At 36.5% G+C, this 26,509-nt stretch overlaps 3 protein-coding genes across 3 annotated transcripts; 1 reads left to right on the top strand and 2 right to left on the bottom strand.

Moving 5' to 3' along the window:
* Positions 1-3,954: 3,954 nt before the first annotated feature.
* Positions 3,955-4,457, bottom strand: LOC145812790 (uncharacterized). The gene is made up of 2 exons (XM_082908015.1): positions 4,453-4,457; positions 3,955-4,348 (listed from the first exon to the last, which is right to left on the bottom strand). The coding sequence occupies exons 1-2, from the start codon at positions 4,455-4,457 to the stop codon at positions 3,955-3,957; spliced, it is 399 nt and encodes a 132-aa protein (XP_082764141.1).
* Positions 4,458-10,176: 5,719 nt separating this feature from the next.
* LOC145812789 (uncharacterized) lies at positions 10,177-10,596 on the bottom strand. Its single transcript, XM_082908014.1, has one exon. It carries the CDS (start codon positions 10,594-10,596, stop codon positions 10,177-10,179), a length of 420 nt encoding a protein of 139 aa, XP_082764140.1.
* Positions 10,597-19,431: 8,835 nt separating this feature from the next.
* LOC114275290 (oligouridylate-binding protein 1B) lies at positions 19,432-25,436 on the top strand. The gene is made up of 12 exons (XM_028217305.2): positions 19,432-19,766; positions 21,321-21,382; positions 21,725-21,827; positions 21,995-22,071; positions 22,154-22,215; positions 22,322-22,409; positions 22,599-22,674; positions 22,774-22,804; positions 23,229-23,348; positions 23,785-23,870; positions 24,150-24,326; positions 24,905-25,436. Exons 1-12 carry the CDS (start codon positions 19,653-19,655, stop codon positions 25,190-25,192), a joined length of 1,284 nt encoding a protein of 427 aa, XP_028073106.1. The 5' UTR covers positions 19,432-19,652; the 3' UTR covers positions 25,193-25,436.
* The last annotated feature ends 1,073 nt before the right edge of the window (positions 25,437-26,509 follow it).

Here is a 26,509-nt window from a genome sequence, read left to right as displayed (position 1 = left end):
TCATGATATTACCTACGACCTCAAACCAAACCAAACGTATTTTAACAGAGTTAATGGGGGCTAAACGGAAGCAATTTAAAACTTTGTCCATAGAGCTGTGCTTATATGCACGTCATAACATTCCAGACATATGTACGTTAATAACTCACGATAGAAACATAGTGACATAAGTTCTGTACAAACAGGATCATTCAAAACTAAGTCAACCCATCACATCTATGTATAAATATACACAAAGTCCTCGCCAACATGACAAAATATAAATACATAACAAAAGGGCGAAGACGGGTCTCGTACATGAGACACGAGGGCTGACTCTCCAAAACCTTTGTTGCTCCTCACAGACTTCACTAGGCTGGGTTTGGACTTCTCTTGGCTCACCTACAAATACATGAATGAGTGTGAGCGAAAGCCCAGTGAATAATATCAAATCAAATACAGAAGTTACATAACAATGTAGAACAACATGTTCCAAACGGCCTTGGGCCCAATTCATATTTCTATTTAACAGATATATAACTATACGAAATTCAAATCAAGTGACTGTAGTTCCAAACATTCTGGCCTTTGGCCCATTCAGATTTCCATTCATGTCAAAACAGCCTTCGGCCCATTCATTTCTGTCAAAACGGCCTTCGGCCCATTCATTTCTGTCAAAACGGCCTTCAGCCCATACATTCGTGTCAAAATGGCCTTCGGCCCACTCATTCATGTCAAAACGACCTTAGGTCTATTTATATATGCCAAAACGACCTTCGGTTCGTTCATATATGTCAAAATGACCTTCGATCCATTCGTATAGGTCAAAACGACCTTCGGTCTGTTCATTTTTATCAAAACAACCTTCGGTCCATTTATGTTTATCGAAACGACCTTTGGTCCATTTATGTTTATCGAAACGACCTTTGGTCCATTTATGTTTATCAAACAACCTTTGGTCCATTTATGCTTATCCCTGTCAGACTTTTGTCCACAATCCCAATTAGCAACTCATAAAGCTTATAAGGGAATAATAGTTGGACATTCACAATCATTCAAATATCGATATTACTCACAGTGATCGGCTTGTGGATTTGCCCTGGAGCTTGACCCTACACATTTCATGAACACAAAAGGGTCACTAACAGTTCAATCCGTTCTTTGATTCACATATTCCTCTTTAGGCTTTATTCTTATCTCATTAACTCATTTACAATGCTTAACATATGCCTAAGAGTACTTACAAGTGAAAGAGAACGGAAAACAAAACACAGAACGAGCATACAAAATTTCAGAGAATAGGGTCCCAGCTCGAGCGTCAACTTACCCGCTCGAGCGGACCCTTAAGGCCTGCAAAAGTACTAGTTGCATGAAAAATACGCTCGAGCATGGAATAGAGAGCTCGAGCGGAAGGCCTGTCTACAAAACTCCCCGCTCAAGCGTGAGATATCTCGCTCGAGCAGTAATCCAATTCTGCAAAAAGTGCTAGCAGCACGATTTTCCCACTCGAGCGACAATCACCCCGCTCGAGCGGACATCAAAAATCTGGGTTTTCCAGATTGAGTTCTTGAGCTCCCTTCAACATTCAAACCATCATTTCATGCTTTTAATGGCTCCAATTTTACATATACTTGTACTAACCAAAACACATCTTCATGGAGCTTAATTTCAAGGATTTAACACATGCATGGCTCCAATTGACACCAAACTCAATTCTAGCATACACCTTCATGCATTCAAAACTCTTATCTTTATAGGTTGTACATGCATGTGATGTCTAGCTCCCATTCTCAACTTAGATGATACCAATGGTGATTATACATGAGCTTCAACTACAAATTTACATGGACCATACCCCTTTGAGCTCAAACATGCAACATTCAAAGCAATTACACACACATTGTGTTCAAATATAAAAATTCATAACAATTTCCTACATGCATGTGTTCTAAGACTTCAAATTTAACAAAACCAACTCAATTCATGTTCTTTAACATTTTTCAACTTTGAACTTACAAATTACAAACAAAAGTCCATGAATTCACTTACCTAAGAGCTTCAACACTCAAGCTCTAGCCAAATCTTGAGCTAGATCTTCAAGAGATTCAAGTCTTGAACCAAAATTGTACAACTCTCCCCTTTTTCCTTCTATAGCCGACCCTCCCCTCTCTTATCTTAGAGCTGAAATCAGCCCAAATGAATATATAAAGGGAATTGAGTGTAGAATGCCCATTTAAAATAAGTCCCACTAGCCAAAAATATAAATATCAAATAATTGGGCACTAAACCATTAATTAAATCAATTTAATCTGACTCGAATCAATTTTCAATTAAATTCCACCGTAGGCTCTAAAAAGTATGCCAATCACAAAGGCGTAGTCAATTTTGGGTTCTGTGGCCGATAGGGCCCTCAATTTAATTCCCAAAGCAGATTATTCAACAGATATTCCTACGGTGAACAGATAGAACTTCAAAACCACATATTTTCACATAATGGAACACAAAATCATATCAAAACACATAATCACATCATATTAAGGACCAATTAACATATTACGGAACAGGAGTATTACAGAAGATGAAGAGAGACAACTGACAATAGAGTCAGGGGACGAAGTTGTCTTTGTAATCTCTGCTGCCGGACTGTTGCTAGAAACTGAAAAAAAAGTTACCTTCTCTTCTTTTCTTTTTTTTTGTTTTTTTTTTTTGCTCTCTTTTGTACAACTTTGATCGGGGTTGATCCCTAGCATTAATAAAATGAGTTTGTTTTGTAAATTGGATGGCATGAATGACATAACACTGAGCATAAAAAACATTTTGTTTTGAATTTCGAACTTGAAAATGGCTGCATTTTAGTGACTTCTAAACTAAATTTTGAGCCTATCACTGACCAAAACACAAAACACAACTTAATGAAATGAAAATGAAGCAAAAGCCATCCCAAACACACCTTTTTGCACTTGTTGGAGCAAAATGAACGCAAAACAGAGCAACACCGGACGACTGCCTGACGGAAAAGCATTGCTGGCAACAACTACTGTGCATTTTCCGGCGATTGCTTGATTAAGGTGATGAGAACTTGAAGTGCAGGTGAAGAACAGAAAACTTGACTTAACTATGCCCCTAATTCATCACTTTGTCCCGCTTTTTTTGTTTTTCTTTTCTGCTAAAGTGATTTTGATCAACATGAGAGGTAAATTAGCATACTTGTTCCATTTTCTGTCTTGAAATCATGTGAGCCAAATTATGAACACTGAAAATTTTCTTTTTTTGGCCCAAAGAATGGTCTGAGTTTTGTAAAAACGAAATAACTTTTTGAGAAAATCAGTCAACTTCATTAAAAGTCCTCAAAATCTATTTTCGCCAATGACCATTACCCGACCAACATGAAATCAACCCTTGAGATGTACAATTGAATTCATCTTGCAACTGAACCCGTCATGAAAGAGAAATAGAATAATTGAATCAAATGGGTACGAGTCAATCAAATATAGATAGCTGAGTCGAATAAAGATACGCCAATCAAATATGGACGAGATGAGTGAGTTAAAAAATGATTAGGGCCGAACTTCAAGATGAAGCTGCCTACATATCCCAAAGATAGGAATCAGGCCATACGTAATTCTGGTTAAAGTTTACTCAGGTATTAGCACTCTCCTTTTGTGCTCTAACTTTTGCCAAAGCCGCACTTTCGGGTTTTCAACCTTGCAAGCGTTTCATTTTTTGTCATTATTTTTATTATTGCTCTAACTTTTGCCTGAGTCGCCCTTTCGGGTTTTTAGCCCAACGAGCCTCTCAAGGATAGTACTTCTTCAGCTTGTTCATGTTAATTGGTTGTGAGAATTCTAAAACATCTAAATCCATGAGAATGACTGCTCCTCTTGACCAAATTGACTTGATGATGTAGGGACCCGTTCAATTGGGTCTGAACTTACCCTTAGGGTCATGAATAGGAGCTCGATTGTCATTCAACACCTAGTCTCCTTCCCTCAAATTCTTGGATCTAACATTTTTGTTGAATGCCCTAGCAATCCTGCGTTGATACCCCTGAATGTGGTATAACGCCTTCAATCTTCGCTCATCAAATAATATCAGTTCCTCAAATCGGTTCTGTTGCCAATCAGCTTTTGTTATCTGGCATTCAGCCATAATCCTCAATGAAGGCACTTCCAACTCAATCGGCAAAACAACCTTCATTCCATATACCAAAGAGTAAAGGGTTGCCCCTGTAGACGTTCGGATTGATGTCCTGTATCCCCAAAGTGCAACAAACAGTTTGTCTGGCCAATTTCTGTACGTTTCCACCGTCTTACGCAAAATTGTTTTGAAGTTCTTGTTTGTAGCTTTAATGGCTCTATTGGTTTGTGGCCTGTATGTTGATGACTTGTGAAAAGTCACAATATATTTTTCAAGTAGAACTACCACTTCTCCTCTGAAGTGTGAGTTATTGTTTAAAATTATTTCGTTTGGTACCCCATATTTGCAGATGATGTTGTTTTTGATGAATTTGGCCACGTGTGATGCTTTCAACACTAAATACAACTGTGCTTCAACCCACTTAGTAAAATAGTCAATGGTAACCAAGATGAATTGATACCCATTTGACCCTTCGGTGTGATTGCCTCGATGACATCTATGCCCCAGATTGAGAAAGGTCAAGGTAAAGTCTTATTGTAGAGTTTGGATGGTGGGATGTTCATGCGATTGGCGTGGATTTAACATTTGTAGTATCGCCTAACAAAGTTGATACAATCACTCTCCATGGTTAACCAATAGTATCATTGTCTAAGGACTTTTCTGGCTAGCATTATACTATTCATATGGGCTCCACACTCTCCTCCATGGATAGCTTTCATGACATGTTTTGCCTTTTCTTCCTCTACACACAACTTGTGCATTCCCAGATGCGCTCTCTTGTGTATAGCTTATCTTCACAAATGACGAACTGAGTGGCTAGACATCGTATCCCTCTTTCATCTTTGGTGTTTGCCCCTTGTGGGTATGTACCACTTTCTAGAAAATTCCAAACGTCAAAGTATCAAGGGTTTTCATCTTGAACTTCTACCGTTACAGCTATCATTTCATACGTGAGGGCGTACCTTTGTTCTATAAGGATCGGGCGCATCTTGACCCCGACCGGTATATCTATCATTGATGCCAGGATTGCCAATGCATCAACAAATCGGTTGTTCTCTCTTACCAGGTGTGTAAAAGTCTATTTTTCGAACCTCGGGGTCAACATATCCAAGGTCTAATGATAAACTTTCATTTGTTCCTCTTTAACTCTACCTAATGGTACTGATGGATTCTAGTTTTTCAGTGACACTTCGTATAAAGGGTTAGGTTGTGTACTAATGCAGAATGGGAAGGTAATTGCTTATGCCTCTCGGCAACTTCGTTCACATGAAAAGAACTACCCAACTCATGACCTTGGATTGGCAGTTGTTGTCTTTGCTTTGAAAATTTGACAACATTATCTGTATGGTGTGACTTGTGAAGTGTATATGGATCATAAAAGTCTGAAATATTTCTTTACCCAAAAGGAATTGAACATGAGACAACGAAGATGGTTAGAATTGATTAAGGATTATGACTTGTAGATTTTATACCATCCGGGAAAAACAAACACAGTTGCTGATACTTTGAGCCGCAAATCCATGGGTAAATTGTCGTGCTTACTCACCGGTCAGAGAGACTTAATATGTGACTTAGAAAGAAATGAAATTGAAGTTGTATTGCGCGAACAAGGCGGAATCTTAGCTGCTATTTCTGCTCAACCTGCAATCATTGAAGAAATTAGAGAGAAACAACTTGAAGATGAGTTCTTGAAAAAGATTATGGAAGAATTTTACTCAAAGCCGAGGCTGGGATTCGTTTTTGAGAATAATGTGTTGAAATTTCAGAATAGACTTTGTGTATCAGATTTCTCTGATTTAAGAAAGCGTGTTATGACCGAAGCTCACAACTCCAAGTTTGCCATGCATCCGAGGAACACAAAGATGTATCATGATTTGAGACAGAACTTCTAGTGGCCTAGAATGAAGAAAAGCATTGCCGACTTTGTGGCTAAATGTTTGCACTGCCAACAAGTTAAAGCTGAACATTAACGACCCACTAGATTACTTCAGCCGCTTCCAATACCAAAATGGAAGTTTGAGCATATTACTATGAATTTCATTGTCGGATTGCCTCATTCTTCTCGAGGTATCGATTTTATTTGGGTCATTGTCGATCGTTTAACTAAATATGCTCACTTTTTATCTATCAAATCTTTGTATAATGCGGATAAGTTGGCTAATTTGTATGTCAATGAGATTGTGAAATTACATGGAGTTCCAGTGTCCATAGTATCCGACAGAGATCCCAAGTTTACTTCGAGATTCTAGGAGAGTTTGCAACAAGCTTTGGGGACTGAACTGAGACTAAGCAGCGCTTATCACCCACAGACAGATAGCCAATCCGAACAAACCATTCAAACATTGGAAGACATGTTACGGATGTGTGTGTTAGACTTTCAAGGCAATTGGAAGACTTACCTTCCTCTAGCCGAATTTGTATATAACAACAGCTATCATTTAAGTATTGGGATGGCCCCATATGAAGCTCCCTATGGAAGGAAATACCGTTCTCCTATCTGTTGGGCTGAGGTAGGTGACAGACTATTGTTGGGACCAGAAATTGTAAAAAAAACAACTGAAAATGTGACATTAATTCAACTGGGGTTAAAAACTACACAAAGCCGCCAAAAGAGCTATGCAGATGTCCGAAGGTGAGATAGAGAATACGAAGTCGGAGATCATGTGTTCATAAAGGTAACTCCAATGAAAGGTCGAACGCAATTTGGAGTAAAAGGCAAGTTGGCACCAAGATATGTTGGGCCATATGAAATTCTCGAAAAGATCAATTTAGTAACATATCGAGTAGCCTTATCTCTGGTGATGGAGAACATGCATAACGTTTTTTATGTCTCGATACTTCGAGATTATTTAAGAGACCCGCTCCATGTGATAGAACCAACTCATGTGCTTCTAAAGAATGATTACACATACGAAGAAAGGCCAATACAGATCGTTAACCGCCGAATCAAGAGATTGAGAAACGAGAAAATTCCATTGGTAAATGTCAATTGGCAGAATCATGGAGGAATCTATGCAACTTGGGAGACAAATGAAGATATGATGAAAAGATACCAAGAACTGTTTCCTTTGGACTCAGTTTTCTTCCAAAATAAAGGTAATTCGAGTTTGGAGGACCAAACTCTTTAAGGGGGGAAGACTGTAACAACCCCGACCCATGATTAATGTAAATCCATGTTTAATTATGCCTAATGTAGTCATTAAAATGAAATTTTGCATCATATGTTACCTTATTTGTGTTTATATATGTTTAACATAGAAAGATTTGTTCATGTTTCTGTTTCAGTTTGCGAAATGAAGACCTTATCGACATCCGATTTAGAAATTGACTTGATTTATGTGTTATTTGGGATTTATAAAATTTTGTGGTAGGTTTAATTGAAATTTGATTCGGGACAATTAAATTAGAATAAAATAATTCCAAATGATTAGTCTAAGCAAGAATTCATAAAGCTTCACTAATTAGCCTATAGAAGGCCACTACCAAGCCGAAGACTCCCTTTTTCCTCATTCATTTTGAGCTCAAACGTGTGGAAGGAAAGAGAGAGAGAGAGAGAGAGAGAGAGAGAGAGAGAGAGATTGAAGCCAACATTAAAGGAAGAAGAGAATTAAGAAGGAAATAGGGGAGATTGAAGAGAATTGAGGGAGTTTAGCTCCAACACTTGCTAACTCAAGGCTTAAGGTAGGAAATTCAACTCCTTAATTATGAATTTGAATTACTTGGTGTAAGAATTCAAGAAAATTAGAAGATTAAGCATGAGAATCAAGCTAAAATTTGAGAATTGTAACTCATACCATACATGCTTGCATAATTCCTTTTATTTTGAGTCTAATGGTTAAGGATTTTCACATACATTTACTAAGTCTACCATAGTCTTGTAATTTCATCATGTTTTCCATCAAATTACCTTAGTTGATCATGTTTTGGAAGCTATGAGTTCAAATGAATACATACATGTCATATGTATAGCATGTTTTTACATTTCAAGTTGAATTTTTGCACATTTGACTTACTTTTGGGCCTTGATTTCATGAAATAAACTTCAAACCATGAAATTTTACAAGTTCTTAGATATTTTCCAAAATTTTGGTCCAAGAAAATGAGTTTTGAGGTGTGGAATTCGAGTTTGGAGCTTGGGGGTGTAATCTGGAAATTCCAGATTTTGCACTTCCGTTCGAGCGTGAGATTCTGCGCTCAAGCGACCACCTTTGTTTTTGCATCTCCACTCTAGCTACCAGAAACTCGCTCGAGCGTGAAATACATGCTCTCAAAAGTTTCATGTTTTTGTAGACCGCTTGAGCGTCAAGAGTTGCGTTCCAACAGGGACATAAGTCTCACACTCGAGCAACCATCGAGCGTAAAAATTGCATAACCAGTACTTTTCAAAATTTGCAAAATGCTCGAGCCTTGAAAGTTGTGCTCGAGCATCCCCTCACACGTTGCATGTCCGCTCAAGCCGGGAAAGCTACGCTCGAGCGGGGTCCCTATTTTCAAAATTTTGACCAAGTGTTTTCCAATGCATTTTAGCATCATCATTGCATCCTAAACATTCCTAAGCCAAAATTAAGACATAGTAATGAGGGTAAAATGTAGAAACACACTAAGAATGTAATGTAATGAGTTAAATATATTCCAACGTGTGTTTCAAATGTGTATTTGTTATGTGTTGATGTAGGTCACGTGCCGTAAACCATTTGATTAGTCTGCTCTGTTTGTCTGCACCCGAAGCCATCTGTGAGTAATAACTTAGTAAAGGTATGTTCAACTTTATTTATTTTATGTATGATAAAATAAGATATGTTTTTTGAAATGCTATGTTCTGTACAATGAATGGTTGTCCAATTTCTAACAATGTATTCGTGGCATCCTTAGTATCATGTGATATCTATTAGCTGTTACCCGGTATCGAACGTTCCATTATGGAACTTATTATGTTTGCACTCTGTTACCCGTACCGGAGGCTCCATTATAGAGCTCAGCATATCTATCATTTGTTACCCAAATTCGGAGGTTTCTTTATGGCTGGTTACTGATAACCACCATATGTTCTGTATCTGTTTTGTATCTGCTCTGTTAGCGCTAATGGATGTACCACGTATGATTAAGCATGAACGTTGATTTCTGTATATGATTTGAACAAGAATATGAATCTGTTTATGAATTTGAATTATGATTTCTGAATCTGGTATGGACATCATTCATTAAAACCCCTTATTCTATTATTATTCACTGGGCTTCCGTTCATTATTTATATTATGTATGTAAGTGATCAAACACGTGATCAGGCTCAGAGTTGAGGACCTGGCATCTCAGTTTTTGTTAGCCAACCTTTGTGTCTCCCGAGGAGGTTCCAAATTAAGTCAAGTTTAGTGGTTGTTTTTGTGAATGTACTAGACTTTGTTTCTTTTAAATTACGGGCAAGATTTTTGATAATATGTTCATAGAGTGATATGTAAATACTGTATCTTTTGACGTCACTCGCTAGTTTATAAAAGTTTTAAATTATCTGTCCTATGTATGTCTTCACAGCTCAATAGACTACATATGTTTTGTATATTTGCTTCCGCAACTCCTAACTATATGTTATTCTGTTCAGAGGCCTTTGGTAATCCAAGGATTACTGGTCGGTTACGATGTTAAACCTATAGGGGGGTTGGGTCATGACAACAGGGCTTAGGAAAATCACAGAAAGGGAAGTCTTCTCCTTGGCGGACAAAGTATCCGTTTAAGGTCCCATGGATTGGCTTATAAACCAGCTCATACTTCTTTCTCGTCTTCTTTGCATTGATTCTCTCTTTTATTTCCTTCAATTTCTTCTCTTAGTCTTCTACTGTTGGTTCATATCCCAACCCAAATGCGTGTGGGTTATAGATTACCTTAATTATCTCTGTGGTGCCTTGTCGACCACTCCTTTCCAATCTAGATCCTCGGATGTATCCTAGCTTGTTCATCATGTAGACTAATTGAGCACTCAGATGTGTACCCTTCCCTTCTGTTATGATTGTTTGCACTAGCCATGCTTCTACCAAGGTATAACCCGAGAGAAATACATCTTCCCTCCTAAGTTGTATTTCCAGTACTAGCGTTGTGACTTTTGGAGGAGGGTGGATCGTAGAATTGCCAAAAAAATGCTGCAATCTCTCCATTGTGTGGGTACTTCACCAACTGGTGCACGGTTAAAGAGACTACTGTCATCTTATGTAACCACGACCTGCCCAACAATAGGTTGAAAGTTGCTGGAACATCCATGTCATGGAATTCTGCCTTATGCTCAGAGGGACCAACTAATATTTGGACCTTGAAAATCCCCATAATATTCCTGCTGGTGTTGTCAAATGCCCAAATAACTTGGCTTGTTTGCATGAAGTCAGTCAGCTTTAACCCGATCACATAAGCAGTCCTTACAAGGCACACATTAATGGTTGAACTGGTATCAACCAAAACTCCAGGAATCCACTTCTTTCTACACTCCAAGGCCATGCACAAAGGCTTGTTGTGGTCAACCCTCTCAGGTGTTAACTTTTTGTCTGTAAATGATAATATAGGGGTCGTGTCTCTAGGTATGATGATACTAACTGATCCGGCGTTGTCTCAATGGATAGCTTGGCCTTGTTTAAGGTTGACAACATTGCTGGTCGGTGTTCTCGGGAAGCCATGAGAAGTCCCCATATGGAGATGTTTGCTTGGATCTTTTTTAGCTGTCTTAAAACCAGGCCTTCTTCTACTTCTTTCTCTTTATCAATGTTTGTATCCTTGCCCGAGGACTCGCCTTGGTCTAGTTATGGAGGTTTAAAGTAACGCCCACTCCTAGTTAGGTGATCACTGTCCTCGGAAAACCAAGTTTCATCAGGTAAAGTATTACCTCATTCATTATCAGTGTGGGCAAGTTGTAAATCGCTATTCGCCTTCGTTAACAGAAAGGCAATTGTCAGGCTCTACATGAATCATTCCCACATTATACTCTGGCGGACTTTTTGATTATTCTTCTCTCTTGGAACCCCTTTCGTTGCCACTATTTTCAAACTTTCCGGTGTCAGTTTTTGGTCCATCATCTTTTCCCTTAGTTTCTCCATCAGGACCTTCATCATCGCTTGTTCAACCGTGAGTAGCATTGGAACTTCTTGGTTCCCACCAACCGATCTGCATATTTCCCAAGTCCAATTCCTCAAAGAATTTGAGATTGTCCAAGTCTTCTTCTAGATTAGCCAAGTCATGTAATCTCTGTTCAAGCATATCTTCTCCAATGACATTGATGGTACATGAGTCGGACGGGATAACTTCCGGTTTCAACTGGCCAATTGGTACTATGTATTTGCTGGGATCATATCCTTCTTCCGGCAGTTTTCTAGTCTCAATCACGGGTACTTCGGTTATGTCTTCTTTGGGTCATTCTCTTGATATGGTCTTTTCTTTCTCAGTTTGCAATACCACCACCACTATGGTTTATTTTGGCTTTGGTTGGGTTAGAGGTGCTTCCATCATATATAAATCAATGCTCTCTGGAATGCATACCTCGAGTTTGAGTAAATGGACATGTGTGATGTATATACTAGGGTTAAAGGTGGGTGGAAATGTATGGATATGGTTGAGGCGAATAAGTGGTTGATTTTTGTCATGGGGTGGCAACGGGTTGGTAGTGACGTTGGGTTTTAGTGGTTGTGGGAGAGTTATGATCTTATTGTCAATAAGGTCTTGGATCTCATAGCGAAAACGAAGACAAAGTCAGTGTCATGTCCGGGTTGTTGATGAAAGGCACAGTATTTGGTAGGGTCGTGTTTGGCTGGGAGAGGATTGGGAAGAGGTCGGGGGTCCAGAGGCTTGAGATACCCTCTTTCTGTCAAGATTTTCACAGCTTTGGCCGGAGACATGTAAAAAAGGTTAAAGGTTTTGGCCGTGGTTCGGGTTGAGTTGGTTATTTGTGGACTGGCATTGGCAAATGGGTCGGCAATTTTGGTGATGGTGGTAGTGACTGAATTGACCTCAGAAGGTCTTACAACTGTACTATTACCAGTAGTAGCATTGGAACTGCAACCAAAAGGCTTCCGAACAGGTTCCTTATCATCCACAATGATTCCCTATTTGATGGCATTCTCTATCTGGATCCCTATTTCTTGTAAGACTTTAAAATTGAAAAGCTAGAGGATTATCATTTTTTGTAACATTTTTCCATGCAGATTTCTGACGATCATACGGATTTAGTCTTTTTCGAGTGGTCTATTTGTCATCATTGCTGCTTTTGCCCTCCATTTGGTGATGAAGGCCACGAAACTTTCATTGGGCTCTTGACGGGTGGCCTTTACTTCCTGAGTAGTCACTTCAATCTGGGTGTTATAAGCATACTAGGTGATAAAGGCCTCGGCTAACTCTTCCCAACTTTGTTTTACCGAGTCATTTAACTTGCATACCAAATGGTAGCCACTCCTGACAAAGTTCGTCCGAATAAAGAGCGTTTTTGTGGATGAGTCAAACCCATAGGCTTTAAGACATCAGATAACAAGCAAATGTGCACCATTGGGTCGCTAAAGCCATTTAACCTATCAATGTGTGGCATTTTGAACCGTTCTGGCAACTTCACCGCTGTCTCAGTGTACCCGTCTTCGATGTTTAGAATTAACTCCTTGTGACTTTTTGAAAAGTTTTTTCAACTTGGACAGCTTCAACATAGTTGGGTCAGACTCAGGTGCCTCAAAGGGAAGGAGCCCTCTCACTGGTTGTGGAAGGGGAAATGATCCTTATAAAGTTTGTATTGGAACCCTTAGATCTTCTGGTGAGTTAAGTTCGGGAAACTCGTCAGCTGGTGGAAGTGGAGGTGGAGGTGGTGGTGGTGGTGGTGGTGGAACTAGATGAGTCACCGAGGTGGTTGTGTAATGGACGCCCCAGATGGGCATTGCAGTTCAGCAAAAGTATTACCTTGAGTGGCAAGAGTAGTGCCTTAGGCAGCAACCGTAGTGGCAATGGTATCCATGCTCCGTTGAAGGGCCAATAGTATGTCTGCTAATTTTTCTGGAATTTGAGCCATCACTAATTCTGGTGAGTTGAGTGGTGATGATCTAGTAGGTAAAGAAGGGGTATTCTGGATAGTTGATGAGGCTTTCGTTCTTCTCTTTCGTGTAACCAGTGGCAAAGAAACTAACACTGGCTATCCCTCAACTAAATCTGAGATCTTATAGAGTCTACCAGCGCGAATCCAAAGAACTTGAGGGATATCAGGCCATTTTGAAGCTTTTGTGCTACAACTACCTTGTTGAAACAAAACGGGACCCCCAATCAGAATTTCATTAGCATCTCGGCTCAACTGATTATTGTTAACTCATACTGAAAAACTGAACTCAACAAATTGAAATGACTGAACCACTTATCTAAATCTGAGAATCCCTATACATTGAACATAACACATAATAGGAAAGAGAACATACACCCCTATGAGGGCTAGGGTTACCCTGTCCTAGCTTTGAAATGATCTAGGGTTTCACTATTCAAACAAACGGCATCATACAACCTAGAAATGAAAGAGCATCATGTCCTATTGTTGGAAGGTACTAAAGCTCACAATATGCACAAGGTTAGTTGTACTCTAGGGGTTGAAGTCAAGGTAACGTTACCAAAGAGTCCTTTGGGTCATAACTAATAAATATCCCAGGAAATCAGAAGAGTCAATATAGCCTCTCTTCGGAGTCTGAGAACCTTAGATAACAGAGCTAGATAGTAGAGCTACCTTTTTGACAGATCTCAAAAGGTTACAACACAAGGCCTCTAAAGTATCATAAAGATAAGAGTAGTGTCACAAAAAGTTTACATGTGCTCCCACCAGTATCTGGGCAATGCAGGGACTTGAAGTACACCAATGCATGCAATGCAATGAACATATAATTAAAAATAAAAGTCATATCATGGAGTTCGAGTCAAGGTTTCATAAAATCCCTAATAGAGTCGCTTGAAACTATAACATGCCCGGGGGGTACCCGTGCACGTTAAACAGTTCAGAGTCTCGATCTCTTTGATCTAGTCTCAATAGTGCGATGTGAAACATAGATGAGAGTCTAGATTTGACAACTTTTAGAAAATCTATTTTATTGTAAAACCTTTTGCCAGAAATGGACTGCGTCATCAGATCTCAGAGTCGCCACTTAATATTTTGGGAAATTAGGAAACCCATGACTCGTGCCAAGGCTACTATTCGTCATAACCAAAGTTATCTCGGTTTGGAACCTTATGTATGAGAGGGGAAGGTCATCAATTGAGCACCCCCCTCACCCGATCAAAAGATCGGCCTTTACTAAACCATAATATGAATTTTATTTACTTTATATGTTTATATTTCAATTATTTAATAAATCCTAAAAATTACTATGTGAAGCATACCAGTATAGCCTATGTCATTTATTTTGGAATAATTTGATTTCATGTAGTTTTGAAGATGTACAACCCAAATAAATTTAGTTTACAAACATGAAAATCAACACTATTCCAAATTAAGCAACACAACCTCTATCCACTAGGATTCATATAGTTATATCAAATAAACAAATAGTCTCATAGTAGGATGCTAAACATAGTAAGAAAGACACACACAAGCGGGATGCTAAAGCATAAAAACTTACATATTTACCGACATTCTGCGAACAACTACAAAACAAAGTTAGCAAAAATGCATGATCTTATATACAAAATCCTAATGCAATTCACACATGAGATGCAACTAAAGATTCGGCTTCTAAGATATCACATGTGAATCATCTCAAGAACAAAAGGTAGCGCACATAATCACATAAGAATTGATTAAATCCATAAATGCAAAATTAGCCGAATCAAGATGCAAAAAACATGGATGCAAAGCAAGGATATACTAAAAAAATAAGATAAACATGATGCATATCCACAAATAAAGAAAGCAAATAAAAGAACGGAATAGAAAGAAGTGGGGCGAGAAATTATTACAACACTTTGAATAAATTACTATGAGAGAGAGATGAGGGAATTTTGCAATAAAATAAAACAAAACCTCACAAAACACTTAAAATAAAAATAAATAAAATAAAAGCTTCATGTTCCTTGGAACCGTCGGCGAAAATTTGTCAACATTGGAAAATTACGCCATTTTGTCCGAAAGAAGCTAATCGACCAGCCAAATAGGCCGGCCAGCCAAATAGGTTGAGCAAAACCTGTCTTGTTGCAGAACCAAGAAAAGGAATAAACAAGAAATGTGTAGGCGGCTTAACTACCCACTACTGGTTAGCTTACAACACAACTAATATGAAACAATAGCAAGCAAATAAGCAAAAAAAAAAAAAAAAAATTATGGGCTAAACAAACCACTTAGATTACAACAACACACTATGAAATATAAAGTAAGAAAATAAATATGAGATAAAACATACCACTTGGATTATAACAAAACACTATGAAATAAAAAGCAAGAAAATAATTATGAGATAAACAAATCACTTAGATTATAACAAAATACTATGAAATAAAAAGTAAGAAAATAAATATGAGATAAACAAACCACTTGGATTATAACAAAACACTATGAAATATAAAGTAAGAAAATAAATTTGAGATAAACAAATCACTTAGATTATAACAAAACACTATGAAATATAAAAGTAAGAAAATAAATATGAGATAAACAAACCACTTGGATTATAACAAAACACTACGAAATAAGAAGTAAGAAAATAATTATGAGATAGAAAATATAAGAAAATGAAAGACTAGAAATTCACCTTCCAAAGAAAGATTGAACTTCTTGATTTCCAAATTTCCTCTTGATCACACTCAAGTTTAGGAAGTGTGTTATCAATCCTTAATTCGAAACTAGAATGGAACTCTGGGTATGTACGGTGGAAAAGTGGTTAACTCTCTTATTTTTCCTCATTTTCAACAACACTCACTCTTTCCTTTGACCAATCACTACTAAAATTTAGTTATTTCGGAATTTTTTGAGTTGTTTTGGATGTATAAAAGGTGGAATTTCAGTGTATATAAGTCATGGAAGGTGTATATGGAAGATGGAAGTGTTTTTGGCTCAAAACTTGAATTTTCTCCCCTTTTTCTCACTCTTTTCTTTTCAATTTTGTGGTCCTCCCTTTCTTTTACAATCCGATCATTCTATATAGGTAATGAGGGAGAGTTAAGGTCAAAAAGAGGGTGAGAGATAAAGTGGGAGACAAGAATGTGATAGGAGATAAATTTTCAAGGTAGTTGCATGGGATACTCCTTCATGGATGCAGACAAAACCTCTTTTTGACAATGGTGGATGAGTAGGTATGTATTTGGTGATATACGTGTCGGTCAATAGGGTAAGGGAGTGTCCCACACACAACAAAAAAATGCAAAAAAATAAAATAAAAAAATAACATTCTCTACCTGCTGGTTTGGTTTGAAATGGTTAAATATTATTTGAGGGGAAATATAACATAAGGCAAAGCTTTGACAGAAGCATTCCTTCAATTTATTTTTTTGGGTAAAGACAAATCAGCGCTACATCATCAACAAAGACTAATCCAGTCATGACACGTCAACATCACAGTCAACATTTGACGAAATATTCGTTGACTTAATAGAATATTCCCTCACATAATAGAATATTTCCTGAGTTTTGAAAATTACAATTTGGCCCAGAAGTTTCAAAGATTTGTGTTGTAACCCAGATTTCGGAAGAATTTTTCAGTGAGGCTCTCAGAAGTGAAGCGAAGGTTGATCCTAGCAAAACGAATCATTCTGGACGCAACCGTGAGGTCAGAATTTTCCCCTGGAAAGGTAATTTGTGATTGTTTAAGGTTGGAAATAGGGCTCAAATTCTAAATTTTCTTATTGAGGATTCTGTGAAAAACACCTTCTTATTTTCATCATCGGGTGATCAAAAAGAGTTTTTCACATTTTTATTTTCATCATCGGGTGATAAAAAAGAAGCGCCAAAGTCTTAGGGTAGGTCAAAATGGGGTGTCTACACGGGGTTGTTACATTTACTAAATAAACGAGCTCGATCTCGATTTTTAGGTTCATTTATTAATCGAGCCAACCTCAAGTAGCCCTAAATTCCGCTTGACAAGGCTCGTGAATATAAAAATAAATAAATTAATATTTATTTTTAATAATATATTAAATAAAATTTCAATAATATATTTTATTTTTTTATTTATGTTTGGTGTTTATGTAAGTTTACATATTTGATTGATGAAATTTATTATTAATATAAACATTATTATATATTTTACTCATAATTTTGTATTTTTTAATCTTAATAAGTAAATTATTGTAAATTAAAATTTTTTTCCGGCTCGTTTATGTAATCGAGCATGTTCGAGCCAAACTTGAGTTCAACAAATATTTTACGAGCCGAGCTCGAGCTCAATTTTTTTAAGCTCGGCTCGAGTTTAAGTTCGACTAATTCTTAATACATAAGCTTGAACAGTCAAAAGCTCAGTTTGGCTTAGTACATTTGCAACCCTAGTTATATGGTATCTTCTAATTGGCTGTTGCCTAAAACCTGATTTAAAAAATAATAATCGTCTCTATAAATGCTCTTGACAAGGAAACTTAGGGATTGTTTGACGGGAAATTATATGCATTTTAGTTATGATTTTTGTAGTTTTTTATTGTGACATATTATTGTATTAGTTATGACTCTTGGTTATGATATTAATTTAGTTATGATTCAAGAATTCTTTGATTATACCTTATATGATATTTGATTTTAATTTTTTTTAAGTTACGACTCTCATAAAATTGAGTTATAACATTTGTGATAATAAAGTTCATAAAATGTCATAACTCATAAGCATGTATCATAACATTTCTCTTGTTTGACACATACAACTAAAAAGTCATATATTTTTAAAATTGGATAAGTTACAAATACACCATATGAGGTTTAATTAAAATACGAATGGTCCATATAGTTTTAAAAATTACATTTCACCTTTGAGGTTTCTAACTTCATAACAAATCACCATTTTTATTAATAAATCATCAAGTCAATTAACAGTTTTTAATGATATTAAAAATATGTTTCAATTAATAATTTATATAATTTTATTATTGTATAGGAGAACAAATATGAATTTCATTTTTTAGTTAATTCTGTTAAATAAAAAATTCTAACAATGGGGTATTTGTAATTTTTCAAAGCACAGGAGATAATCTGTACTTTAAACAAACCTCAATGATGCATTTGTAATTTACCCTTTAAAATTATTCTACTTTCAGTGATTTCAAAAAAAAAAATTATATCAAGTTTTTTACTTTTTAAATTTGTCTTATGTAAAATAATAGTATTGCGGAGAGGTAAAAATATTGGCCCAAAACCTAAATGTGTTAGCCCAAGGTCCAAAATTCAAGTCTAGCTCAGCAACCTGAAACTAAAGAGGCCCAAATCATTCATAGGTCCGACGGAAGAGGAGACAGTGTCACGTGACTAAAGCCTGAGTAATATCGCCTTTCAGAGTGCTCGTTTGGCAATGACTTTTTTAGTTGGCTTTTTAGCTTTTTTGACTTTTTTAACTTGAGACTTTTTTGGTTGTTTGGTATTCTTGTTTGGTTTTTTTGACTTTTTGGCTTTGGAATGGCAATTTTTTTTTGTCTTTTTATGATTTTTGTCATTTTGTGATTTTTTGATTTTTTTTTGTCATTTTGTGATTTTTTAGCCCCATGAAGAAAACCAAACGACCCCAGAATGAGATCTACGAAGTGCATGGATGCTGTTAGATTCATTCACAATCGACGGTAAAGATCACAATCGTCAGAAATAGGTGCATAGGCCTGGCTCACACAAACAAATGACCATTTGATGAACTTGATCAGATGGATGAGACAATTGGCAAGTTGGCCCTTGGAAGCCTAACATAATCTAAGCCGCACTTAGTAAGATAATCTAACAGCAAAGGATCAAAGCAACTTGGCCACTTGCTCGGCCAAAGTCTGGAAGTAACTAGAGCTTTTAGATGAAGATGCCAATCCAACGATCAAGGCTAGAACAATAACACTATAAAATGATGAGTAACGAGAAGCAAGAGATAACAAAGGAGAAAATATAAAATCTATTTTCATAAATAAATATTATATGGCCAATTATATTTTTAATTTGATCGTGAGAGGGTCCTTCCAACCATATCTGGTCGAGAGTGATCACTTACCAATTGATTTCTCTTTGCAGAGTAAGGAAAGGGTCATCTTGTATTGCATTTCCTATGAAGAATCTTTCTACCTTCACAAGTATAAAAAATAAAAAATATTAAAAAAAATGTTTATTTGTCTAATCAAAATGTTTTTAAAAAAAAAAAAAAAAAAAAAAATTCACTACAAAAACTAAGCCCCCAAACACTACTTATTCTGTCCCTTTTGGGTGGCCTATTTTTATTCGCATCGTGTCATTTTTGCTTCATCGAGGGCCTTCTTTCTCTTCCGCTCCACTCTCGAAGCCCTACCCCTCTCTGTCTCTCTCTCTCTCTTCGAACCCTAAAAAAATAAAAAATAAAAACAAATATCCATATCGATCTTCTCTGTGAAATCGATATCGAAGAAGCACTGAGAAAATGCAGCATCAGAGGATGAAGCAACAGCAACAACAACAACAGGCCTTGATGCAGCAAGCAGCTCTTCTACAACAGCAATCTATGTACCATCCTGGCCTCTTGGCTGCCCCTCAGGTTCCTCCTTTTCGTCTCTCTTTCTACAAATTCGTGGTTGATTTGATTTCGATGTATCGGTTTTGTGTTTGTTTGTTGGATCTTTGATTTTTTTTATTGGAATTTTGAGCTTTTTGTGGAGTTAGGGTTTTTTATTTTTGTCTGAGTGTTGTTTTTTTTTTTGGGATTTGTGTTGTGATGAAACCTGGGGTTTAAGCAGAGTTTAGACTTTAGGAATATTGGGTCTTGGACTTCTTTGTGTTTGTTTGGGGTTTGGGGGGGGGGGGGGGGGGGGACGGGTTGTGTGTGGAATTGGTAATGCTTCTGTGTTTTTGGACCTTGATGTTTTGAAAATTGATTCGTTGCTGCTTTTCTGGCCTTAATTGTGTTTTCGTTTCAATGTCATGTGCTTTGGCTTGATGGGTAGTTGTTAATTTTGTTCCTTTTTTTTTTTAAATGTGAATTTTCATGCATTTTTAGTTAGCTTGGTATTGTACTTTCTCTGGTCTTCCCACCCTTATCTGATTTGGAACCATTACCCTTTCATTTTCTCTGTTTTTTTTAGAAGTAACGACAAGGACAAACCTTGGATTAGTCTTGGGCTTTAAATGCCTTCTATGCTTGGTTAGGCTGAGAGTGCGGCTGTGATAAACAGCAAATTTCTTTTAGCTTACAGTTTCAATGCATTCAAATTGCAAGAACTTGCTCATGAATGTGCAGGCTTTCGGATGCACTTTCCCAAAATCTTCCCCCAGACTATGACCTTCACGCCATGCCAATACACAAATTTTTAATCTAGAACTTATCTTCTTCATGGCAAAATGAAATAAAAACATGGTTTTGAGTATTTTGACCTTTCTTTTATCTGAATGCTGTTTTTCTACTAAAAATGTGAGTTCTAGATTTCTCTTATTTGAGAGGTCATTTTATAGTGAGCGAGCACCTTGTACAATCTCTTGTTTGTATTACACTTAATGTAACAATTTGGCCACAATTAAAAATTCTTCTTTATCAACAGAAGCTCAAAGGGGAGGGTAATTAATATTATCATGATTTATTTGAAAGACGAAGCCTATTTTTTTTAGTATGTTCTTTGTGTTCAAGTAAAATGTGAAATGGAATTGAACAACTAAATCATATCTAATAATACTCTTTTGTGGGTAAGGTTTTCTTGAGTTTTGTGCCTTGCTTAGATTGCATTTCATATATTTTAGATAAGGTCGTATCTGATATTCTACAGTTTCATGCCTTGTGAATTATGACTTCCGTTGGTATTTTATAGGTTTTGGATAAGCTGAAAACTAAAGTTGCTGAAGTTAAAATTGACAAGATGGTTATTAGGAAATAATTATTCTTGTAGGTTGTTGGTGAGATACAATTTGATTTTTTTTTAGTGCCTTTATTTAATTTGGATTGATTTAGGTCTCTTGCTTCATGTTGGTGGGTGGTAAAGTTTGGTTGGGGATGTCATCTGAAAATAGCTTTGTTGTTCCTATCATTTTGGGGTTTTATTTTGTTCCTTTTTTTTTTTCTTTTCTTTTCTTTTTTTTTTTTTTTCACTTTTTTATTTTGCAGATTGAGCCTATCCCAAGCGGAAATCTGCCTCCTGGGTTTGATCCAAGTACATGCCGCAGTGTGTGAGTGTTGTCCAGACATTTTTTTTCTTCTATTTTTCTTTTATTCTTTTATTGCATGTTTGTTGTCTCACCATTATGCCCTAGTCACAATCTTTGCTAGATATGAAATTTTGTTTCAGTCTTTTTTGTTTTCTTTGTCTTTTGGACTTGTTTTATTTCTTTATTTCCCCCCTTTATTTTTATAAATTCCAAAAATATCAGATCAATATTTATACAACATAAATTATGTGATGCGTACTTTTTAGATTTCAACAACTGGAGGAGTTTCTTATTGCTGAATTTATTTTCTTTGTTTTCTTCTTTTTTAAAACTTGTAGTTTCTTTACTTTTGAGAAAATGCAGGTATGTGGGAAACATTCATACACAGGTGACAGAACCCCTCATTCAAGAGGTTTTTTCAAGTACTGGACCTGTGGAGGGCTGCAAGCTCATTAGAAAGGAGAAGGTATTGTTATACCTGTAGTTTTGTGTTTTACAATACTGTGGCAAGGCTCAGTGGGCAAAGATGATGTGCTTTATCTTGTTTGGTTAACTATATATTTTTTTTATAAAAACTTTGATACCCTCTTCTAATTTTGAGGTTGACATTTCTGTTGTTTCTCTTAAATGCAGTCATCATATGGATTCATTCATTACTTCGATCGTAGATCTGCTGCGCTTGCTATACTGTCTCTTAACGGAAGGCACCTGTAAGTAGAATTCTTAGTGGTTCATTATCTTCTGTCTTGCTTCTGCCCTTGTATTTTATTCTGTTTTTTAATTTATTTGCAGATTTGGGCAGCCTATCAAAGTTAATTGGGCATATGCCAGTGGTCAGAGGGAAGACACATCAAGTGGGTCCACTTTGTCAATATTTAAATTCTTTAGCATTTAATCTTAGTGGTGTTTTATGATTTTTACTTAAAAGGTATTTTATGATATTGTTACCTTGTTATGCAGGTCACTATAACATATTTGTTGGTGATCTCAGCCCTGAGGTTACTGATGCTATGCTGTTTGCATGTTTTTCTGTGTATCCTAGTTGTTCGTAAGTTTCTATGCTTTGATTAATTCTTCCTTTTTAAAAAATCAAAAATTGGTTAAATTTATCGTCTTAACTGGAACAGATTGCCAGATACATTGTTTCGTGAACTTCAGTGATTGTGTAATTGTTCTGTATTTGTTAAATAGGTATCAGTATGGGTGGATTAATTTTTCCTTGTGTGCTGTTTTCCAGTGATGCAAGAGTTATGTGGGATCAGAAGACTGGGCGGTCAAGAGGGTTTGGATTTGTTTCTTTCCGGAATCAACAGGTGATTTTTTTGTGTTTGACATCTGCTGACGATTTGAGCTTTCAGTTTTGTGTACTGAACTAATTCCTCATTATCTCTTTACCTTATTTATCTGTACAGGATGCTCAAAGTGCGATAAATGACTTGACTGGTATGAATGATTTAAATTACTTTGCATTTGCTTTATTCACGTTATATCTTTATCTTAGCTGTTCAATGTTTATTTCAGTTTGAACATGCATTGGATCATTTTTACTAGTATTTCTCATCCCCTCCTTCCAACTGGTATCACCTGGACTCTTGAATAGGTGCAATAATTGGGCTTATAAAAAAATAATGCATGAAGACATGTAATCTTTTAAAAGCATTGCCACAAAAAATTTCTGGCTAACTGAAGAAGTTTAAGCATTTACTTTCATTAAATGTAATCATCACTTAGTTAACTAATTATCCACACAAGTATCTAAGCAGATGAAAAATCGTGATTGCCATTGTCATGTGTGATAATTTTGTTTGAATTCTGATGCTTGTTCTATATGACAACAACTTGCACTGGTTCTGATTTCGTTGTTCAGGGAAGTGGCTTGGTAGTAGACAGATACGTTGTAACTGGGCTACAAAAGGTGCTGGAACTAATGATGACAACAAGAGCTCTGATGCGAAAAGTGTGGTGGAATTAACAAATGGATCTTCAGGTGAGTCAAGAAGGAAGAACCTTAAATGATAAGAATTTTCTGAAGATATTCTGAGATATAATATAATATTGTATAGCTTTTTTCCTGAAGTTTGTTTCAAATGTTGTTGTGTCATGCTATCTTTTTATTCTGACTGGGTTAACAACTTCCTTTGTTCTTCTGACATCATTACACATAGTTTAATCACCATATGATTCCTATGGAGTGAGATTTGTTTTTAACTTTTTGATTAGTTATCAATGAAAAATTATTTTCTGGTTCATTTCTTTGGATGGTCTAATGTTTTCTTGTTTACCTGTATCCATTGATGATATAGTTCTAGATGTGCGTGTATTGTAAAAATTTTTGATGTCGGCATTGTCCAACTTTTCAATGAGCATCAATGTGCTTACGTTTGCACCCTTTTTTTTTCTTTTTTGGTTTTTGGTTTTTGCAGAGGATGGTAAAGAGACAGCCAACAATGATGGGCCTGAGAATAACCCTCAATACACCACTGTTTATGTCGGCAATCTTGCTCCAGAGGCAAGAAAACATTCTTTCTCTTCTATTATAATTTTCCTCCACCTTTATCCATCTTCCATAGTCGCGGAGAGCTTGTTGAAGTCCATTTTGGGACTGACGTCAGGTGGACTCTTCCACAAGCAACATATTCCTCATAGCTTGTGGAATGAATCCATATTTTATTTATTTATTTCTTTTCCCTATTTGGAAAAGGGACCTAGAATGCCAGAGCTTTTACTATTATGAAATGCCTGTGTGTATATTCTGTTTGCTTGACTGTTCGTATAATCTGCATTGCAGGTCACTCAGCTTGATCTACATCGCCACTTCCATACTCTTGGTGCTGGAGTAATTGAGGAAGTTCGTATCCAACGTGACAAGGGCTTTGGTTTTGTGAGATACAGTACCCATGCTGAGGCAGCTCTGGCCATTCAGATGGGAAATACCCAGTCTATTCTCTATGGCAAGCAAATCAAGGTATGCCTCAGCGCCCATTTATGGAAGCTGCTTTCATGGAAAGCCAATTTGCTTTGCCAAATTTTGAAGTTATATTGCTCTGATTTTGACACCTTCGTTAGTTTTAGTCTAATAGTTAATTGCCAGCTTACAAATTTTAGTTGCTTCTTTTGCTAGGAGGTATTTTTTATGTAGGATAAGTCTTCTTTGGCCATCCAAAGAAAGAATTTACAAATAAATTAAATTCCTTTTTTTTTCTTTTCTTTTTTTGGTTTGCATTTCTAAGGTTTGAAATTCATATTCTTAGAAATCCTGAAGAAAACAGAACATTTCCAATACATGTTAAATGTACCTTCGCATTTTGTAAGGTGATTTGGGTTGGTAAGGAGAGGCATTGATTAGAATGATTTTCTATGGTTTTGTATTAAGCATAGAAAAGATTTGATTTAGGATTTGCATAGGACCTGGATTTGATTTTAGCATTGAAAAGATTAAATTGTTGATGTTTATTGCACTTTTCTTTTTTTTCTTTTTTTTTTGGCGCTTGTAGTTCTCTAAATCATGTTGGTTTGACTGGTCAATGTCATTTATTCTTGTAGTGCTCATGGGGTAGCAAGCCAACTCCACCGGGAACAAATTCAAACCCACTTCCTCCACCTGCAGCTGCACCTACTCTGCCAGGTCTTTCAGCCACTGATCTTTTGGCCTATGAGCGGCACCTGGCAATGACCAAGATGGGTGGGGTTCACACCCTTATGCACCCCCAGGGGCAGCATCCTCTTAAGCAGCCGGCTATGGGAATGGGTGCTGCTGGAGCTAGCCAAGCGATTTACGATGGTGGCTTCCAGAGTGTTGCTGCTGCCCAGCAGCTCATGTACTACCAGTGATATAATAAGATAAGATTAGAGCTTTGTGGGTGAAATGGAACCCTAATTTTCTTGCCTTTGCAGGGTCTTATTTGAGATTTCAAACTTTTTAAGGAGTTTTTTTATGATGTTTCACTTCTTTTCTCTCGAGTTTGTGGGGGTGTTGCCAACCAATTATATGCTTACTACCATATTGATAAATATCATGTATGTTTTGCTCTCTTCTGTTATTATATGTAGGAATGAGTGGTTAGTATTATTGCAAGTTTGATTGTTTAGCGCTTATTGGTGTTTGGTTTACTTAATAATGATTTTGGTAAATTACGAGTTGAATTGCCTTTAAATATTTTTGTGTCCTTTTTGTTCTTTGAATGGGACTCTAAATTATGGGCAATGATATGTTTTGATAGCATACTCCACTATCATTGATACAGAAGTTTCCGCGTGGATGGGTGCTTTTGTAAGCCACATTAAAAATGTGAAAGAAAATGGTTAACATAGCTTTTGTTAATGAATTATTAGATATTTTTGCGATGTGGTCCAATCATATGTCTTATTGCAGTCTACTTCACTTGACCTGACTCAAGCCTAGACCCAAAGGACCGGTCCAAAATGAAAATATAATGAAGTTACATTTTTGTCCTTTTCCAAATTGAAGTTGCAATTAAACCAATGCTTGTTTTGACATAAAATGCTTCAGTATTTTATATATTTTTCATTGCTTGGTTAAACAAAAAATAAGGAACATTAAAAAGAAAAAGTATTTTTCGTCATAATTCTCAAAATGATTATATCATTAAAAAGTCTGCAAGTTAATTTTGAAGTTCACTTCTAGTTCAATTCTTTGAGCATATTGATTTTTTAAAGGTGGAAGCGTTGCTTTTTATTGACTTCTACTGAATTTATATATTAGCCTTTCCCCCCTCCCCCCCCTTTTGTGTAAAAATTAATTTGGATGAAAAATATATTGAATCTGAAGAAAATTATTCACTAATATTTAAATATATATTCAAACATAGGAGGATTTCAGAGGTAGCAGAAGAAGGAAAGGGGGGCAGTCGGCTGTGGGTTGGGAGAGAAAAAGAAGTTATTTAGTGGTTGTAGAATATGATCATATGGTGACTCAATTGTGTTGTGATTGATGAAATGGATGAAGTATATGATTTTGTGTTGGGTGACAAGTAAAACAACATATTGATTGTTGAGGAACATTGCTACGTGGCATCTCTAGACCACCAAATAATTTTTCATGAAAAAGAGAGAAGGGGTTGCAGGGATCATCCGGATTACCACCAAGGGAGCATCTTAGTTAGTAAGGGTGTTTGTTCCTCTCCTTAT

This window comes from Camellia sinensis, chromosome 15, assembly GCF_055761805.1.
Source record: "Camellia sinensis isolate YWXY chromosome 15, ASM5576180v1, whole genome shotgun sequence".
Classification (NCBI taxonomy): domain Eukaryota; kingdom Viridiplantae; phylum Streptophyta; class Magnoliopsida; order Ericales; family Theaceae; genus Camellia; species Camellia sinensis.
This window is presented reverse-complemented; position numbering and strand designations above follow the sequence as displayed.

Excerpts from the sequence above, each read along its gene's own strand:
- LOC145812789 (XM_082908014.1), bottom strand. The coding sequence starts at position 10,596 with ATGGCCTTGGAGTGTAGAAAGAAGTGGATTCCTGGAGTTTTGGTTGAT.
- LOC114275290 (XM_028217305.2), top strand. The coding sequence starts at position 19,653 with ATGCAGCATCAGAGGATGAAGCAACAGCAACAACAACAACAGGCCTTG. Across the intron at positions 22,072-22,153 it reads TCTCTTAACGGAAGGCACCT|ATTTGGGCAGCCTATCAAAG; the intron begins GTAAGTAGAATT and ends ATTTATTTGCAG. Across the intron at positions 22,410-22,598 it reads TCTGTGTATCCTAGTTGTTC|TGATGCAAGAGTTATGTGGG; the intron begins GTAAGTTTCTAT and ends GCTGTTTTCCAG.